The 18,831-nt window shown below is 42.4% G+C and overlaps 1 protein-coding gene across 2 annotated transcripts in view; it reads left to right on the top strand.

Moving 5' to 3' along the window:
- Positions 1 to 17,716, top strand: part of LOC5503028 (band 4.1-like protein 5) — a 34,589-nt gene extending 16,873 nt beyond the window's left edge. The window contains exons 8-25 of one of the 2 annotated variants that reach the window (XM_048727892.1): positions 5,856 to 5,902; positions 6,234 to 6,410; positions 7,103 to 7,166; positions 7,289 to 7,380; positions 7,737 to 7,808; positions 7,995 to 8,063; positions 9,288 to 9,337; positions 9,731 to 9,809; positions 10,137 to 10,247; positions 10,334 to 10,432; positions 10,863 to 10,922; positions 11,247 to 11,306; positions 11,373 to 11,465; positions 13,195 to 13,278; positions 13,633 to 13,761; positions 14,256 to 14,618; positions 15,932 to 16,013; positions 17,128 to 17,716. In XM_048727892.1, the coding sequence (XP_048583849.1) occupies positions 5,856 to 5,902; positions 6,234 to 6,410; positions 7,103 to 7,166; positions 7,289 to 7,380; positions 7,737 to 7,808; positions 7,995 to 8,063; positions 9,288 to 9,337; positions 9,731 to 9,809; positions 10,137 to 10,247; positions 10,334 to 10,432; positions 10,863 to 10,922; positions 11,247 to 11,306; positions 11,373 to 11,465; positions 13,195 to 13,278; positions 13,633 to 13,761; positions 14,256 to 14,618; positions 15,932 to 16,013; positions 17,128 to 17,229 (1,833 nt within the window). In that variant the 3' untranslated portion in view covers positions 17,230 to 17,716. The remainder of the gene's footprint in view (positions 1 to 5,855; positions 5,903 to 6,233; positions 6,411 to 7,102; positions 7,167 to 7,288; positions 7,381 to 7,736; positions 7,809 to 7,994; positions 8,064 to 9,287; positions 9,338 to 9,730; positions 9,810 to 10,136; positions 10,248 to 10,333; positions 10,433 to 10,862; positions 10,923 to 11,246; positions 11,307 to 11,372; positions 11,466 to 13,194; positions 13,279 to 13,632; positions 13,762 to 14,255; positions 14,619 to 15,931; positions 16,014 to 17,127) is intronic. The other variant, XM_048727893.1, reaches the window with a different exon arrangement.
- The last annotated feature ends 1,115 nt before the right edge of the window (positions 17,717 to 18,831 follow it).

Raw genomic sequence — 18,831 nt, forward strand, 5'->3', positions numbered from 1 at the left:
TAACAGGGGTGTGGCACTGGGGGCATGTGCCCCCCAAATATTTTCAAGAGTTATAAGAAGGCGCGTGGCTGTCCCCCCAATATTTTCTTACTGTTTCTGTATTGTGCCCCCCACCCCCAATATTTTCTTACTGTTTCTGTATTGTGTCCCCCCCCCCAATATTTTCTTACTGTTTCTGTATTGTGCCCCCCACCCCCAATATTCTCTTACTGTTTCTGTATTGTGCCCCCCACCCCCAATATTCTCTTACTGTTTCTGTATTGTACCCCCCACCCCCAATATTCTCTTACTGTTTCTGTATTGTGCCCCCCACCCCCAATATTTTCTTACTGTTTCTGTATTGTGCCCCCCACCCCCAATATTTTCTTACTGTTTCTGTATTGTGCCCTCACCCCCAATATTCTCTTACTGTTTCTGTATTGTACCCCCCACCCCCAATATTCTCTTACTGTTTCTGTATTGTGCCCCCCACCCCCAATATTTTCTTACTGTTTCTGTATTGTGCCCCCCACCCCCAATATTTTCTTACTGTTTCTGTATTGTGCCCTCACCCCCAATATTTTCTTACTGTTTCTGTATTGTGCCCCCCACCCCCAATATTTTCTTACTGTTTCTGTATTGTGCCCCCCACCCCCAATATTCTCTTACTGTTTCTGTATTGTGCCCCCCACCCCCAATATTCTCTTACTGTTTCTGTATTGTGCCCCCCACCCCCAATATTTTCTTACTGTTTCTGTATTGTGCCCCCCAACCCCAATATTCTCTTACTGTTTCTGTATTGTGCCCCCCACCCCCACTATTTTCTTAATGTTTCTGTATTGTGCCCCACCCCCACTATTTTCTTACTGTTTCTGTATTGTGCCCCCCACCCCCACTATTTTCTTACTGTTTCTGTATTGTGCCCCACCCCCCCAATATTTTCTTACTGTTTCTGTATTGTGCCCCCCACCCCCAATATTTTCTTACTGTTTCTGTATTGTGCCCCCACCCCCAATATTTTCTTACTGTTTCTGTATTGTGCCCCCCACCCCCAATATTCTCTTACTGTTTCTGTATTGTGCCCCACCCCCCCAATATTTTCTTACTGTTTCTGTATTGTGCCCCCCACCCCCAATATTTTCTTAATGTTTCTGTATTGTGCCCCACCCCCAATATTTTCTTACTGTTTCTGTATTGTGCCCCCCACCCCCAATATTTTCTTATTGTTTCTGTATTGTGCCCCCCACCCCCAATATTTTCTTAATGTTTCTGTATTGTGCCCCCCACCCCCAATATTTTCTTACTGCTTCTGTATTGTCCCCCCCACCCCCAATATTTTCTTACTGTTTCTGTATTGTCCCCCCCACCCCCAATATTTTCTTACTGTTTCTGTATTGTACCCCCCACCCCCAATATTTTCTTAATGTTTCTGTATTGTGCCCCCCACCCCCAATATTTTCTTACTGCTTCTGTATTGTCCCCCCCACCCCGAATATTTCCTTACTGTTTCTGTATTGTACCCCCCACCCCCAATATTTTCTTACTGTTTCTGTATTGTGCCCCCCACCCCCAATATTCTCTTACTGTTTCTGTATTGTGCCCCCCACCCCCAATATTTTCTTACTGTTTCTGTATTGTGCCCCCCAACCCCAATATTCTCTTACTGTTTCTGTATTGTGCCCCCCACCCCCACTATTTTCTTAATGTTTCTGTATTGTGCCCCACCCCCACTATTTTCTTACTGTTTCTGTATTGTGCCCCCCACCCCCACTATTTTCTTACTGTTTCTGTATTGTGCCCCACCCCCCCAATATTTTCTTACTGTTTCTGTATTGTGCCCCCCACCCCCAATATTTTCTTACTGTTTCTGTATTGTGCCCCCACCCCCAATATTTTCTTACTGTTTCTGTATTGTGCCCCCCACCCCCAATATTCTCTTACTGTTTCTGTATTGTGCCCCACCCCCCCAATATTTTCTTACTGTTTCTGTATTGTGCCCCCCACCCCCAATATTCTCTTACTGTTTCTGTATTGTGCCCCCCACCCCCAATATTCTCTAACTGTTTCTGTATTGTGCCCCCCACCCCCAATATTCTCTTACTGTTTCTGTATTGTGCCCCCCACCCCCAATATTCTCTTACTGTTTCTGTATTGTGCCCCCCACCCCCAATATTCTCTTACTGTTTCTGTATTGTGCCCCCCACCCCCAATATTTTCTTACTGTTTCTGTATTGTGCCCCCCACCCCCAATATTTTCTTACTGTTTCTGTATTGTGCCCCCACCCCCAATATTTTCTTACTGTTTCTGTATTGTGCCCCCCACCCCCAATATTTTCTTAATGTTTCTGTATTGTGCCCCACCCCCAATATTTTCTTACTGTTTCTGTATTGTGCCCCCCACCCCCAATATTTTCTTACTGTTTCTGTATTGTGCCCCACCCCCAATATTTTCTTACTGTTTCTGTTTTGTGCCCCCCACCCCCAATATTTTCTTACTGTTTCTGTTTTGTGCCCCCCACCCCCAATATTTTCTTACTGTTTCTGTTTTGTGCCCCCCACCCCCAATATTTTCTTACTGTTTCTGTATTTTGCCCCCCACCCCCAATATTCTCTTACTGTTTCTGTATTGTGCCCCACCCCCCCAATATTTTCTTACTGTTTCTGTATTGTGCCCCCCACCCCCAATATTCTCTTACTGTTTCTGTATTGTGCCCCCCACCCCCAATATTCTCTTACTGTTTCTGTATTGTGCCCCCCACCCCCAATATTTTCTTACTGTTTCTGTATTGTGCCGCCCACCCCCAATATTTTCTTACTGTTTCTGTATTGTGCCCCCACCCCCAATATTTTCTTACTGTTTCTGTATTGTGCCCCCCACCCCCAATATTTTCTTAATGTTTCTGTATTGTGCCCCACCCCCAATATTTTCTTACTGTTTCTGTTTTGTGCCCCCCACCCCCAATATTTTCTTACTGTTTCTGTTTTGTGCCCCCCATCCCCAATATTTTCTTACTGTTTCTGTATTGTGCCCCCCACCCCCAATATTTTCTTAATGTTTCTGTATTGTGCCCCCCACCCCCAATATTTTCTTACTGTTTCTGTATTGTGCCCCCCACCCCCAATATTTTCCTAATGTTTCTGTATTGTGCCCCACCCCCAATATTTTCCTAATGTTTCTGTATTGTGCCCTCCCTTCAATATTTTCTTACTGTTTCTGTATTGTGCCTCCACCCCCAATATTTTCTTAATGTTTCTGTATTGTGCCACCCACCCCCACTATTTTCTTACTGTTTCTGTATTGTGCCCCCCACCCCCAATATTTTCTTATTGTTTCTGTATTGTGCCCCCCACCCCCAATATTTTCTTAATGTTTCTGTATTGTGCCCCCCACCCCCAATATTTTCTTACTGTTTCTGTATTGTGCCCCCACCCCCAATATTTTCTTACTGTTTCTGTATTGTGCCCCCCACCCCCAATATTCTCTTACTGTTTCTGTATTGTGCCCCACCCCCCCAATATTTTCTTACTGTTTCTGTATTGTGCCCCCCACCCCCAATATTCTCTTACTGTTTCTGTATTGTGCCCCCCACCCCCAATATTCTCTAACTGTTTCTGTATTGTGCCCCCCACCCCCAATATTCTCTTACTGTTTCTGTATTGTGCCCCCCACCCCCAATATTCTCTTACTGTTTCTGTATTGTGCCCCCCACCCCCAATATTCTCTTACTGTTTCTGTATTGTGCCCCCCACCCCCAATATTTTCTTACTGTTTCTGTATTGTGCCCCCCACCCCCAATATTTTCTTACTGTTTCTGTATTGTGCCCCCACCCCCAATATTTTCTTACTGTTTCTGTATTGTGCCCCCCACCCCCAATATTTTCTTAATGTTTCTGTATTGTGCCCCACCCCCAATATTTTCTTACTGTTTCTGTATTGTGCCCCCCACCCCCAATATTTTCTTACTGTTTCTGTATTGTGCCCCACCCCCAATATTTTCTTACTGTTTCTGTTTTGTGCCCCCCACCCCCAATATTTTCTTACTGTTTCTGTTTTGTGCCCCCCACCCCCAATATTTTCTTACTGTTTCTGTTTTGTGCCCCCCACCCCCAATATTTTCTTACTGTTTCTGTATTTTGCCCCCCACCCCCAATATTCTCTTACTGTTTCTGTATTGTGCCCCACCCCCCCAATATTTTCTTACTGTTTCTGTATTGTGCCCCCCACCCCCAATATTCTCTTACTGTTTCTGTATTGTGCCCCCCACCCCCAATATTCTCTTACTGTTTCTGTATTGTGCCCCCCACCCCCAATATTTTCTTACTGTTTCTGTATTGTGCCGCCCACCCCCAATATTTTCTTACTGTTTCTGTATTGTGCCCCCACCCCCAATATTTTCTTACTGTTTCTGTATTGTGCCCCCCACCCCCAATATTTTCTTAATGTTTCTGTATTGTGCCCCACCCCCAATATTTTCTTACTGTTTCTGTTTTGTGCCCCCCACCCCCAATATTTTCTTACTGTTTCTGTTTTGTGCCCCCCATCCCCAATATTTTCTTACTGTTTCTGTATTGTGCCCCCCACCCCCAATATTTTCTTAATGTTTCTGTATTGTGCCCCCCACCCCCAATATTTTCTTACTGTTTCTGTATTGTGCCCCCCACCCCCAATATTTTCCTAATGTTTCTGTATTGTGCCCCACCCCCAATATTTTCCTAATGTTTCTGTATTGTGCCCTCCCTTCAATATTTTCTTACTGTTTCTGTATTGTGCCTCCACCCCCAATATTTTCTTAATGTTTCTGTATTGTGCCACCCACCCCCACTATTTTCTTACTGTTTCTGTATTGTGCCCCCCACCCCCAATATTTTCTTATTGTTTCTGTATTGTGCCCCCCACCCCCAATATTTTCTTAATGTTTCTGTATTGTGCCCCCCACCCCCAATATTTTCTTACTGTTTCTGTATTGTGCCCCCCACCCCCAATATTTTCTTAATGTTTCTGTATTGTGCCCCCCACCCCCAATATTTTCTTAATGTTTCTGTATTGTGCCCCCCACCCCCAATATTTTCTTACTGCTTCTGTATTGTCCCCCCCACCCCCAATATTTTCTTACTGTTTCTGTATTGTCCCCCCCACCCCCAATATTTTCTTACTGTTTCTGTATTGTACCCCCCACCCCCAATATTTTCTTAATGTTTCTGTATTGTGCCCCCCACCCCCAATATTTTCTTACTGCTTCTGTATTGTCCCCCCCACCCCGAATATTTCCTTACTGTTTCTGTATTGTACCCCCCACCCCCAATATTTTCTTACTGTTTCTGTATTGTGCCCCCCACCCCCAATATTTTCTTAATGTTTCTGTATTGTGCCCCCCACCCCCAATATTTTCTTAATGTTTCTGTATTGTGCCCCCCACCCCCAATATTTTCTTACTGCTTCTGTATTGTCCCCCCCACCCCCAATATTTCGTGGCCTGCTACGGCTTTGCCCCTATCCGATTTTTTTACTATCTGATCTGATTTACCTATCTGATTTTTTAACAAAACGCACAGATAATGGAAGGGCTGGATCCCCTGGGAGACCATAAAATCATACGGAATTTCTTTCTTGAGATGCAAACACCACAATTAAGGTGTATTCCTCAATGAAACTGTCTTCTTAGATAGGGATTCCGGTCTGTGTGAGTCAGAAAGCCAAATGTAACAAAGGAATCTCTTCTTCCCACCCCTCTCCACCTATATGCAATTGTGTCAAGCCATCCTTCAGCGAAAAGCTTTACTCGCCCCTTAATTGGTCGTGTTTTACAAAGTTCCCAGGTATTATTGGATCGAAACCTAGAATGTTAGCATATTTTTTGTTTTTGTTTGTTTTCTAGACGGAAGATTTGGAAGAGAAGATTTCCGACTGTCACAAACGATTAATGTGAGTGGAAAAACAAAGTCTTCCGTCCCTCTAATTTATATCTAAACAATATAATATTTATAAACCGACCATTTGATATCTGCCGGGGAGCATCCTCGGGTACCCAGGGCGTCGCGGAGATCGGGTACACAGGGAGCGCGCGAGAAAACTCCTCTTTCTTTCTCGCGCGCGGCTATTAAGATGGCCGGGGACCCAGAGGCGTGGTAAGATATCCAATGCTGCCAATTCCTTATTTCTATGTTTTAAACCATATCATGTGATACCAGAGGCGTGGTCCCGTAAGATATCCAGTACTGCCAGTCCCTTATTTCTATGTATCATGTGATAACAGAGGTGTAGTCCCGTCAGTGGCAGAGTACATGTACTTAGACAAGGCCAAGTGGTTGGAAATGTACGGGGTGGACCTCCATCTTGTCAAGGGCGAAGATGGCGTCGAATACTTCGTTGCGCTCAAACCCGCTGGCGTCGTCGTCTATCATAACAAAACCGCTGTTGGAACGTACCTCTGGTGAGCTCGATAAATTTTCACCCAGAGAAAGATTACATAAAGTATTGAGCCGGTATTAACTGCCGCATTAACGGTATAATTGCTTTGTATGGTATAATCGTGGTGACAAGCTTTGAATCAACACAAGGTTTAAAAAAATATGCTGTACGCCTCTATGAAACAGTAGTTGCGCTGACGTTTCGGGGGTTAGCCCTTCGTCGGAGCAAAAGACGAAGGTCCAACACTCGAAACATCAGCTTAGCTACTCCGTTTCACAGAGGCGTACAACATATTTTTTAAATCACGTGAAATATGACCTCGGCGAAGCGGTTAACGCGGCTCTATTTTAAAGAACTACAAAACAAACGACATTCGTTACAGTTTGTACTGCTATGAGCGAATACGCTAAACGACTCTTGTCGATGAGCCAGTTTGTGCCTTATTACTCGGAAAACAACAACAACAACAGCAACAACAACCGCAACAGCAACAACAACAACAACAACAACGGAATTTGAAAAGCTGGTTTCATCCAGAAATGTGGATGGCGATACATCAAATAACTTGTCGGGGCCGGCAGAAGTCTTTGTCTTCTCTCTTCATTTTTCTCGGCCCTTGAGAGAAATCTGTTAGCAGGGAGGGGACATGTTCAGATTAGCATGTTTGGATTGTATGTTGTTGTTGCTTATAAAGATCGTCTTTTTTTTTTTCAGGCAAAAGATAACGAAGATCGATTTTAAAGGCAAAAAGTTTTCGCTAAACGTCCAGGGAAAAGAGGTACTCCTATCTACTAACCGTTATCCGAAGTCGGGTTGTTTAGCAAACCCTGCCCTCGGATGATATGTCACGTGGCTCCACTGGGGACCCGACAAACTACTAACGCTTCATTGTTCCTCTAGGACCGGGAGTACGTATACGTGTTCTACCTGCCCAACAAGTCCGCCTGCAAACACTTGTGGAAGTGCTGCGTGGAGCACCACGCCTTCTTCAGGTAACTAGAAATGCTGGGGAAATACCAACACAAGGTTAAAATGTTTTTCGCCGCTATGAAGACAGTACTTTCGCTGACGTTTTAGCGTTTTGCGAACTCTCGCCGACGAGTTCCACATCTCAAACACACGTGTTCCCGTCATTCAAAATCCTTGAAGCGTTTTCATTGGCAAGTACTGGAGTGTTTTCCAGTCACGCGACCTCTCCGCAAGGTGCTGGCCAATCAGAAAACATCAAATTGTTATTCTGTTAGTTTGATAGACGGAAGCCAGAAAGCGGTTTAGCAGATTATTAAGGAGAATTCGCAGAATATTAAAAATCGCAGTAAAATAATTATGGTGACTGTTGTTTTCAAAGGCTCGATCGCGTGAAACCCGTGTCTCAATCAAGCTCTGGGCTGTTCCGAACTGGATCGGGATTTAGATACAGGTAAATGGTACAGTATAGACGGGAAATGGGGGATGATTGTAGCGAGGGCGTGCTCTTCTTTCAGAAACTATTCATTCAGTTGACTAACGGCAACCCGAATTGCTTCGCAGATGCTTATTTGCGTTTCCACACTGGTTTGTCTCTGCACACATCTAATCTAATGCTGGTAAACTTTTTTTCACGCAGTGGTCGAACGCAAAAAGAAGCGCTCGAAGAAGGTCGAAGGCTTGCCCGGCCAAACCCTCAAGTGAAAAGGTAATACCTGAGAGGCGTACATCTATGACAAGCCCCTCAAAATATCCCAAACCAAGAGAGCATAAGATAAGAGAGGGACACTTTAGTATAACCCGTGCGCCATGTCGATTCCGAATCTGGCTATTTTTAGTAACCACCACCCCACCACTGCGCGTGAAGATTTGCTCCTTTTATTTGTCCTACTCCCCCGCGGGTTGCGTGTTGTTGTTTTGCCAACTCGATAGGAATGAAAAGAGATCATGTAAAATAATTCGGAAGAAGAAAACAAGTCTAAGTAAGCAAGATTGGCAAATATACTCACAGAAAGCTAAATCCCTTAATAGTTTGACTGTTTTGTTTGTCTGAGCGGCGAAGTCAAGTGAAGAAGAAAGGAAAAACCGACACGAGCGATAAAATGGCTGTTTAATTTAAATCTCGACTCCAACTTGTATAATAACAACATAATAATATAACATATAATAATAACAACATCAAAGAAGTACAGTAATATCTCCCTCTTTATTTTCTCACTATTACAAAAGCTCAAATACTTCAGCTTGCTGGCTTTGATCATCACAAAAATGCATTCCCTCGCTACAAGGATAGTTTTATGAAATGTATTTTTCTTGGATTCCTTCTCAATTCACCGGAATATTCACAAAATCCATATCATATCTAATGTCTAACAGATTTCGTTTGACCATTAGGAAGATAATGAATGTTGAGAAACCACGAAGAAGCAGCAACATAGAGCGAAAACGGTGTTTGAAACGCTCTTGATTTTGAATGAAGTCTCGTTTTCGAAATCTTGCAATCCTCGAAGTACTACATCCCCTTAATAAACCGCAACTGCCCGTATCCTTGATGCTATAATGAAATTTTAGATGGTATTTGTGCAAATAGGGTGTTTTTTCGGTTTCAAGTCACAAAACAGCGGCAAACAACAAGATGTAAATGCCAAAGCGCGGGGGTAGGGTGAGAAAAAATGCTCACGCGCATTGGTGGGGTGGTGGTTATTAAAAATAGCCAGATTCGGAATCGACATGGCGCGCGGGTAATACCAAAGTGGCCCTCTCTTATCTTATGCTCTCTTGCCCAAACATAAATCTAAACAATACCTTCTACATGCAATGTACCCATTCACTGTGGCGTTTATAAAGACTCCATATCATGAAAACGCTGTCAACTAATAGAGGTTTGACTCAGCAAGCGGGGCCATTTATAATCCACTTATCAACCTTTCAGGAAACCGAGTAAACGCTATGAAAGACGCACGAGTCAGTCAAACGATCGAGGTTAGTAATGTTGAAGGTATTCTAGTTCTTTTAGAGGTCCCTTTGGTGATCAAAGCCCATTTAAGCTTCGTTTGCCCTACCACTCTTTCGAACTCTTAAATGCAAAGTATCTCGATTTTGTCATTCAAATAGACTGAACTAGTCGCTTTCGCAGCTGTCTTTAAAGGTTAGAAAACAACTAAAATAGCTACGCGGGCTTAACCTGAAATTCCATTGTTATGGAGGAGGGTTCGTGTCGTTTTCAAACAAGCGTTGCCTTCGGATGAGGCTATGGCAAAGTAGATATCCAATATAAAATATCCATAGTGTAAGAATCACAAAGGTCCCTGGCTCGTTAAGCACAGTGCGAGCCTGTTAAAAATAAGGTCTGACCTTTTCTCACTGTCACTTTAGCGCAGGGCAACGTCACGGTGGTCAGTACTGCGCATGTGCAAGTCCGCGCTGATGACGTACAGGCTATGAACGTTAGTGGGTAGGTGTGCACACAGTCTTTGGAATGATTAGCCTCGTGTTCATGTAGAAAACACAATAGGTGGCTCCCATATGGATGGGAGGTATCGCGCATTACTCTTTACGGGAATACTCCACAAACCTATAACGTAGTTTGACACGTGTTCGAACACGTGGTTTGACATGTGATCTTGTGCAGCACCTATCACGTGGCTCGACGTCATATTATCTGATGGGACTATCACGTGACCTGACACTTGACATGTCATTGAACCTGATAAACATATCTATTACATGATTTTGATGTTATATCATGTGACCTTTAAAGTGTTGTTTCAACTTTTCGCAGAGTGAAGTCTGACGGACGTCCGTCGAGTTCCGGGCAAGATGTTTACGATGGTAGTCGCCAGTCCACGCACGGTCCGGCCCTACCTTGGGAGGAACTGGCGCAGACTCAAGCGTAAGTCTTGCTTCACCCAGCTTGGTCTTATGTGTGCCTAGGAAAGCCTAGAAGCTTTGCATATAATAGTTTTGCTGTATTTCCAGTGGTCTTTATACCCCAGCTCCCGAATCTCCTCGCTCTGTTCGAAGTAACAACTCAACAGGAAGATCTAAACGACGAAGCCGATCACCCAAGTTTCCCCGGTTTGTATTATCATAGAGTACTATCGCCTTTTTTGATTTTCTTAATCACCTAGCTTTTCTACAGCTTGTGTGTGGTCTTTCTGGTCATACCATTCATATCATAACTGCTTAGTATTTCTGCAGCTTTTCTGTAGTCTTTTTTGTGATATCATTTTCTTTCCTTAGTCACCTAAATTTTCTACAGTTTGTCAGTAGTTTTTCTTGTCATATCATCTTCTTTTCTTAGCCACCTAGTTTTTTACAGCTTGCCTATAGTCTTTCGGGTCATTCCATTATCTTTCCTTGGTCACCTTATTTTTCTACAGCTTGTCTGTAGTTTTTCTATTAATTGCAATTTCTTTTAACCACCTAAAATTTTTACAGCTTGTTTGTAGCCTTCCTAGCCGTACCATTAGCCCTGACTCTGCTAATTACCTTGACTCTTCCCCAGGCCCCACAGCCGTCGGTCTGGTCAGAGCAGTGGCAGTGAAACTGAACCGTCTAAAAGAAGGTATATGTCACAATTCAACTAGTAATTTAACCTTTTATTGGCTCAACACTACGCATCACTTCTGGTCATCTAAAAGTCCAAGAAGCATTCATTTCCATCGACTGCTTTGGGAAAGTTTGATTGCAATTGATGAATAGCATATAAAATAATCTGTCTTAGAATTTCGAATAAAAACACTAATAGAGATGATGGTATGACGATGATGATGGTGATTATAATGTTTCGAATGATGGTGATGCTGGTGGTGGTGGTGATGATAATGATGATGGTATAAGTAGATGATTGTGTACAACTAATAATCCAACAACCTCGCGCCTTTCCCAGGTCTCGGTCAGCGTACTATTCGGACGATGACGTCGGCAGAAGGAAGCGTCACCACAAACGGTGAGTCCATTTGCCACTTACTTTGAATCTTGTCAAAGAACTGAGATCACGTGACTCTCTTCACAGGAAGCATCATCGGCACGCCCACTCGGCCGCAGAGTATTCTGGGAGTGATGGGGAGAGTCTTCCCTCCAGGCGCGGTCGCAGAAAAGCTCCCAGGTAGGGTCACGCGTTATCACTCAAGTGTCACGCCACGCCGCAGGGGTTATTACTAAAGTGTCACGTAATGTTTAACGCGTCATTACTCAAGTGTCACGTAATGTGTCACATGTTATCACTCAAGTGTCACGTAATGTTTAACGCGTCATTACTCAAGTGTCACGTAATGTGTCACATGTTATTATTCAAGTGTCACGTAATGTGTCACATGTTATTACTCAAGTGTCACGTAATGTGTCACATGTTATTACTCAAGTGTCACGTAATGTGTCACATGTTATTACTCAAGTGTCACGTAATGTGTCACATGTTATTACTCAAGTGTCACGTAATGTGTCACATGTTATTACTCAAGCGTCACGTAATGTGTCACATGTTATTACTCAAGTGTCACGTAATGTGTCACATGTTATTACTCAAGTGTCACGTAATGTGTCACATGTTATTATTCAAGTGTCACGTAATGTGTCACATGTTATTACTCAAGTGTCACGTAATGTGTCACATGTTATTACTCAAGCGTCACGTAATGTGTCACATGTTATTACTCAAGTGTCACGTAATGTGTCACATGTTATTACTCAAGTGTCACGTAATGTGTCACATGTTATTACTCAAGTGTCACGTAATGTGTCACATGTTATTACTCAAGTGTCACGTAATGTGTCATACGTTTTTACTCAATTGTTACGTAATGTGTCACGTAACGCCGCTGGAGTTATCACTCAAGTGTCACGTAATGTGTCACATGTTATTATTCAAGTGTCACGTAATGTGTCACATGTTATTACTCAAGTGTCACGTAATGTGTCACATGTTATCACTCAAGTGTCACGTAATGTGTCACATGTTATTACTCAAGTTTCACGTAATGTGTCACATGTTATTACTCAAGCGTCACGTAATGTGTCACATGTTATTACTCAAGTGTCACGTAATGTGTCACATGTTATTACTCAAGTGTCACGTAATGTGTCACATGTTATTACTCAAGTGTCACGTAATGTGTCATACGTTTTTACTCAACTGTTACGTAATGTGTCACGTAACGCCGCTGGAGTTATCACTCAAGTGTCACGTAATGTGTCACATGTTATTATTCAAGTGTCACGTAATGTGTCACATGTTATTACTCAAGTGTCGCGTAATGTGTCACATGTTATTACTCAAGTGTCACGTAATGTGTCACATGTTATTACTCAAGCGTCACGTAATGTGTCACATGTTATTACTCAAGTGTCACGTAATGTGTCACATGTTATTACTCAAGTGTCACGTAATGTGTCACATGTAATTACTCAAGTGTCACGTAATGTGTCATACGTTTTTACTCAAGTGTTACGTAATGTGTCACATGTTATTACTCAAGTGTTACGTAATGTGTCACGTAACGCCGCTGGAGTTATCACTTAAGTGTCACGTAAGGTTCAACGTGTCATTACTCGAATGTCACGTAACGCCGCAGGGGTTGTCACACAAGTGTCACGTAATATGTCACCTGTTATTACTCAAATGTCACGTAAGGCCGCAGTGGTTATCACTCAAGTGTCACGTAATGTGTCACGCGTTATTACTCAAATGTCACGTAACGCCGCAGGGGTTATCACTCAAGTGTTACGAAATGTGTCATGCGTTATAACTCAAATGTCACGTAACGCCGCAGGGGTTATCGCTTAAGTGTCATCGCTTAAGTTTTACGCATTATGACTCAAGGTCTTTGAACTCGTAGACCCGTGGTGAATCCACAGGAGGTTGCCAAGCTAGGCGATGCTGCGCCATATCACTGGGATAAAGTCACGGGAGAAGAGTTTAGGTGAGTGAACGTAGCACGCTATCCCGTTAGCCCCTTGCAAAACTATAACAGGAATCGCAAATGAGATGTGCATTTCATTTCCGTCGATTTCAATCCACCTAAATAAGTGCGAAATGCATCCTCCGATTGTATAATAGAATCGCGAAAGTAATCTATGCTTATTATTTACAAAATAATACAAAAAAAATTTCAATATTAGTGAGAGAAAACAATAGTGTCACACAAGTCGCAACAACTCTTTAAAGAGTAGCTACAGAATTGTCGACATTCTCACCATTATTCTCCACTGAATCTCCCCCTAACTTACTCCTGTGGTGCTTATCTCCCAACGCCATAAATCATGCTGTTTTTCAGGCCTCGTCATCATCATCATAATCATCATCGTCATGCGGCTTCTGAACGCGACGCGAGAAGCGATGGTTCCGGTCGCCATAGACACAGTCGATCAGTGACCAGCGAACCACCAGACCCGCCAAACCGACGGTATGTTTAAACCGCGTTAAAAAAAAAAAACTTTTTCATACATCAAAATGTAGAAAGATGGGCTGAAGAGCAATACCTTTTGTATTACACATTTTCTCCCATGATAATGATATTGCTTAAAATTTGATTATAATATTCTAAAAAAATAACAATCATAATATGACTGTAAATATTAAATGAGGAATGGTATTTCAATAAATCAACTGTTACTCTTTCAAAATAAGTAACCAGTAAAGGCTAAATTGTTAGCTGACTACTTCATTGGAAGGTAAGGAAGAGAGGGTAGTGGATAAATTCGGCGATTTTTTTTCGCACTTGGAATTACAAAATAAAAACATCACAAAGAATATGAATTATTGCACAATATACCTTTACAAGTGCGCTCAATTGAAATGTGCGTATACCACCGTAAGGGACTGTCCACGGTATTGTTAAAATACGTGACGCATACCATAGTTATAGACCGATAAGTACCGTTTATAACTCGATCCTAGTATCATGACACCGCCGTTACCTAGCAACGGAATGGTTCCCGCCCTTGACGTCATCCAACCACGTGTAGCCGTCACTCGCGTAGCTAAGGAGAACCGGCACCGTCATCGTCACCATAGAAACAGTCACTATGGATACCAATCTAGTGAGTCGATACAGACGACATTCTCGGCACCACCGGCACCCCCTACTAAACTTCTTCTCGAGCTTGGACCCCCCGGATCTAGAGAGCACCCCCCTGGTCATCCAGGGCTGCGGCGTCTTTACAATAATAGCACCTCAGACCAGATGTACAGCGGGCGCAGTTCACGCATGCCCAATTACGAGGAATTCACTAACGGCACGTTGCATGATGAGTCCGAGCCGTAAGTCTATAACTTCGTAATCAATGTTTAATTTTAATTTAGTAAAAAGCATAATCATGTATCATCTGCAGTTAGCTCTTCGTTTTACTTTGACTGAAAAAGAACAAAGATTTTTTTAAGTACGGGAGATGTCCGCTAACGCGAAAGCTGCCTGAAATGCTAATGGCTAACACTTATGCATCAAGAAATCACGTGACGTTTTGGATGGCAAACGCGCGCGCTAAGGCTTTTGGCGGCAAAATAACAAACAAACAACAAAAAGCAACTTATTCAGGGCTTACGAATCACCCGGAATGTTTCTATGTCAGAAAGGGCTTACTTTTATCAAAATATTCTATTTTTTTATTCGCCCTTTGGAGTGACGACCGCAGCTATTTTTGTGTTTATTTTGCCATGAGTTTGCCAACTAAAAACTCACGTGATTTCTGTGATGCCCGAGCAGCTCTCTTTTCTAGTCGGGCCGTTAAAATACGTATTGATTTCACAGTAAAGATCTATCGGTGTTTTGTTAATTGGTGTTTTGTTTAAGGCATTTTTAAAGATTTTAAGGCATTTTAAAAGATATTTTCGGGAAGAATTTTATATGAAAATAATGATGGTTGTGGAACAGCCCCTTTGATCCTTGTATAACCAAAATGATTAATTGACTACTAACATATGTACATATAACGATCATTAACATAAACAGCCATAATATACGCATGCTAATCTCCACTGACAATCTAACTCTCTTTGCCATGTGTAACAACGTAATCGCTCCGTATAGTTGTGTAAGTATCGTTTGAGCAACTGTTTCAGTATGAGGTTTCATTGTGATTGTTTCATTTCTTGAATGGAAACAGATCAAAGTTGTTGGAGCTTGTGACAGTGGAGCTCGGTTCGCAAACAGATCACAGCTTTTTAGGCGCGAACACGTTTTGGTCTGAAAACACAAAAAACGCACGCGGCATTTTTTAGTGCGACGCGCGCTGCCGTGGCCACCAAACGCGTTTTAATAAAGATGGCCAATTAGAATACGAGATCCACTAGTTGATTGACACGGACTTTATAACTAGGAGGATTCGTTTGTCTTCTCATGCACTAAATCATTTGCGTCGCTGGTTGGCTAGGAAAGCTCAAATGGTTAAGATCCTTTTTGGCCTAATTCACAAAATTATCAAGTGGCCACGGTAGCGTATTTCGTTTGACAAAAAATCACTTTCCTAAGATGTTGGGGAATGCTTGCAGGATGGATTGTCGCATCATATGTATTCATCTGTTCTATGTTAAAATTCATTTGTGTTTAATTACAAAAGAAAACAATTGTTCCACAGGTATCCCATGAGACCAAAGAACGGTCATATTCCCTCTATTGATCGTTATGGTGTCACAAAGCAAGCGGACTACATTGAAGTGGTAAGTGCGTCTGTTTACCGCATAAAATAAGGTAATGGTCTGGGCTTCAAATTATAAAACAAGACAAATTTATATATCTCAAACGTAAACAGTGGATTTTCACTGCAGTCCACTTCTGTTCACACACAGCAGCCACCACCGCCACAACACACACCAACACACCCACACCCAGCTTAAGCGTCACCACACCCAACACCTATCTCGCCGACTCTTCCTATATTGAAGACCATATTCTTCTTCAACACATCTCATCCCCTCCCTAAACATCTCCCACCCATGACTATCTATACGACCTCTCCCCCACACAACTTAATGCTATATTATCAATCTCCCCTCCCACCCAGCCCTGACCACCTACCTGAAAACACACACCAGGCCCCTCCACCACACTCCTTAACTTCTCCCACACCAAGCCTCACCTCACCCCCACTACCTACACCCCCACTTTACCACACTAAGCCCTCTACCACCAGCACACTTCACCCCTTTACCCCACACCCCCAACTACAAACCTCTACTCCACCCTAACATACAACCACCATCACTTCTAGCCCACTCACCCCACACTACACGCCCAAGGCACACACAGCCACCCCACACTACACGCCCAAGGCACACACAGCCACCCCACACTACACGCCCAAGGCACACACAGCCACCCCACACTACACGCCCAAGGCACACACAACCACCCCACACTACACGCCCAAGGCACACACAGCCACCCCACACTACACGCCCAAGGCACACACAACCACCCCACTTGGGTAGGCTTTTTTAAATTGCACGCCATTATTTTTTGCCGATGCAAGTACCTTAAGGGCAAACGCCGTTCCTTTATGTGGCGCTCACATTGAAATGCATTAGGTGCTTACACATGCGCGGGGTGCGCGCGCACCCACCCCCTCTTGGCGGCCAAAAAGTGGGTCATTTTTCAATAAGTAATTTTCAAATACTATGCTTTTTCCGTATGATACCTATGACTGATCACCCCAGTCAGCTAATCCCGTATAAGCACCTGGTGCATGCTTGTGAACATTAAAAAATCAAACCAAACGGTTGAGTTTCTCATAAGATTTACGGGTATTTTTATTATGTCATGATTTTGTTGTAGGTGTCAGGGCCTCCAATCAATCAAAGGGCAGACCCACTCATCACGAATTACAACTATAGCCCGAGGCGGGCAATGCAAACTGGGAAGTCTACGGTTTTGTAGTCATGGCAACCAAGTTAAGACCTAGCTAGAGTGAAAGCGTGTTAGGTTTTTTCATGGAAGGATAGCTATTTTTTTAGGATAACATGCTTTCGTTAGCTTTGCCTTTTTTATGTCGCTAGCTTTCAAAGGCCCTCCACTCATAACACAAACTCGTCACGACTTACCTTCGGAACGAAAGTCTTAAAAGCTTTATAATCTATTGCTTAACTTCTTCTTACACTGATTGCTGTTGTTTTGGCTGTTAGAAGACGTACTTTATTTTTTAACATTGTTTTTCTTGATATGAACATTTTTCCAAGGATATGTTGTCATGCATCTTCGTATTTATTTATTGTTTATCAATAATAATAATATCAAACCTTTGCTACGTTTTCCTTGAGCTCTGCGTTCTACGCATGCTTGAACTACGAGTAATCTACAGTGGAAGAAGACGCTTCAGTGCATATTTGTAATTTCAAAGTTTCAATAAACTTTAAAGTTCTTAAAACCTTTCACTTATATCAATCTAGCCAAAACAAAGCATTGATAAACTTTCAAATTCTGAAAAGGGAATTGAATTTGATTAAAATTTGATTTTTTTTACAGATCTTTGAAAATTTTCCTGGCCGCGCGAAAGGAGATTGAATCGAGTGAATAATTCCAAGTTTTGGCGGGAAAATCTAAAACAACGCGCGCTCGTGAGAATGTCGCCATTCTTGATTGCGAATACAGCGCATAAGTATAAAGAATTGACAAAGTCTATCAACTCTGAAAGGTTATATGGACTTTAAGTTCTTGAATCAGTTCTGTTGTCCGAAGTCTCCTGCACATCTGTAATAAGTGCCAGTCTAAAGTCCTCTGAAATCTAAGAACAGCTGCGCAAGAGCACTATATTGTTGGCTACTGTCGTCATTACCGTTGTTGTGTCAGAGCGTCTCACCAAAAAACATTTTGGGTGAAGATGCCCTTTGATATATATTTATTATTCCTAATACGCTTCAGAAGAGCGGGACCTCAATGGCGTCCTGTTACCAATTATTATTAATAATAAATAGTTTATCCAAACCAATAGCAGTTAATAACAACTGAATTGCTGGCTCAGAGCCCAAGTGACTATACAACATGTAATTAATTAATTAACATGTAATTAATTAATCAATTAATTAATTAATATGTAATTAATTAGTATGTAATTAATTAATTAATTAATTAATTAATTAATTAATTAATATGTAATTAATTAATTGATTGATTAATTAATTAATTAGACAAAAACTTCACAGTTACAAATTTAGAAAATCTATCAGTTCTGGTCTGGTGGAGACGGTGTTGACCTGATCTTAGAGAATACGTAGAGGGAATAGAAAAGGATATGTTTGCATAAGTCGGAGCCTAATGAGTTGGTGCAAATTTGATGCATATGTAGTCTGCGATAGCATTTCTGTGGGATTGAACGGAGCGTGTTTCCCTGAAACAACAGGCTTGCACTAGGAAACCACGTGACCTTTTGGCGGGCAAACCCGCGCTAAAATAAACATAGATTGCTGCGGCCAGAAAAAAAACTTTTAAAGAAAATCAGTCCTTTCTGACATAAAACCTGTCTGGCTGATTCGTAAGTACCAC

Source organism: Nematostella vectensis, chromosome 5 (assembly GCF_932526225.1).
Source record: "Nematostella vectensis chromosome 5, jaNemVect1.1, whole genome shotgun sequence".
NCBI classification, from domain to species: domain Eukaryota; kingdom Metazoa; phylum Cnidaria; class Anthozoa; order Actiniaria; family Edwardsiidae; genus Nematostella; species Nematostella vectensis.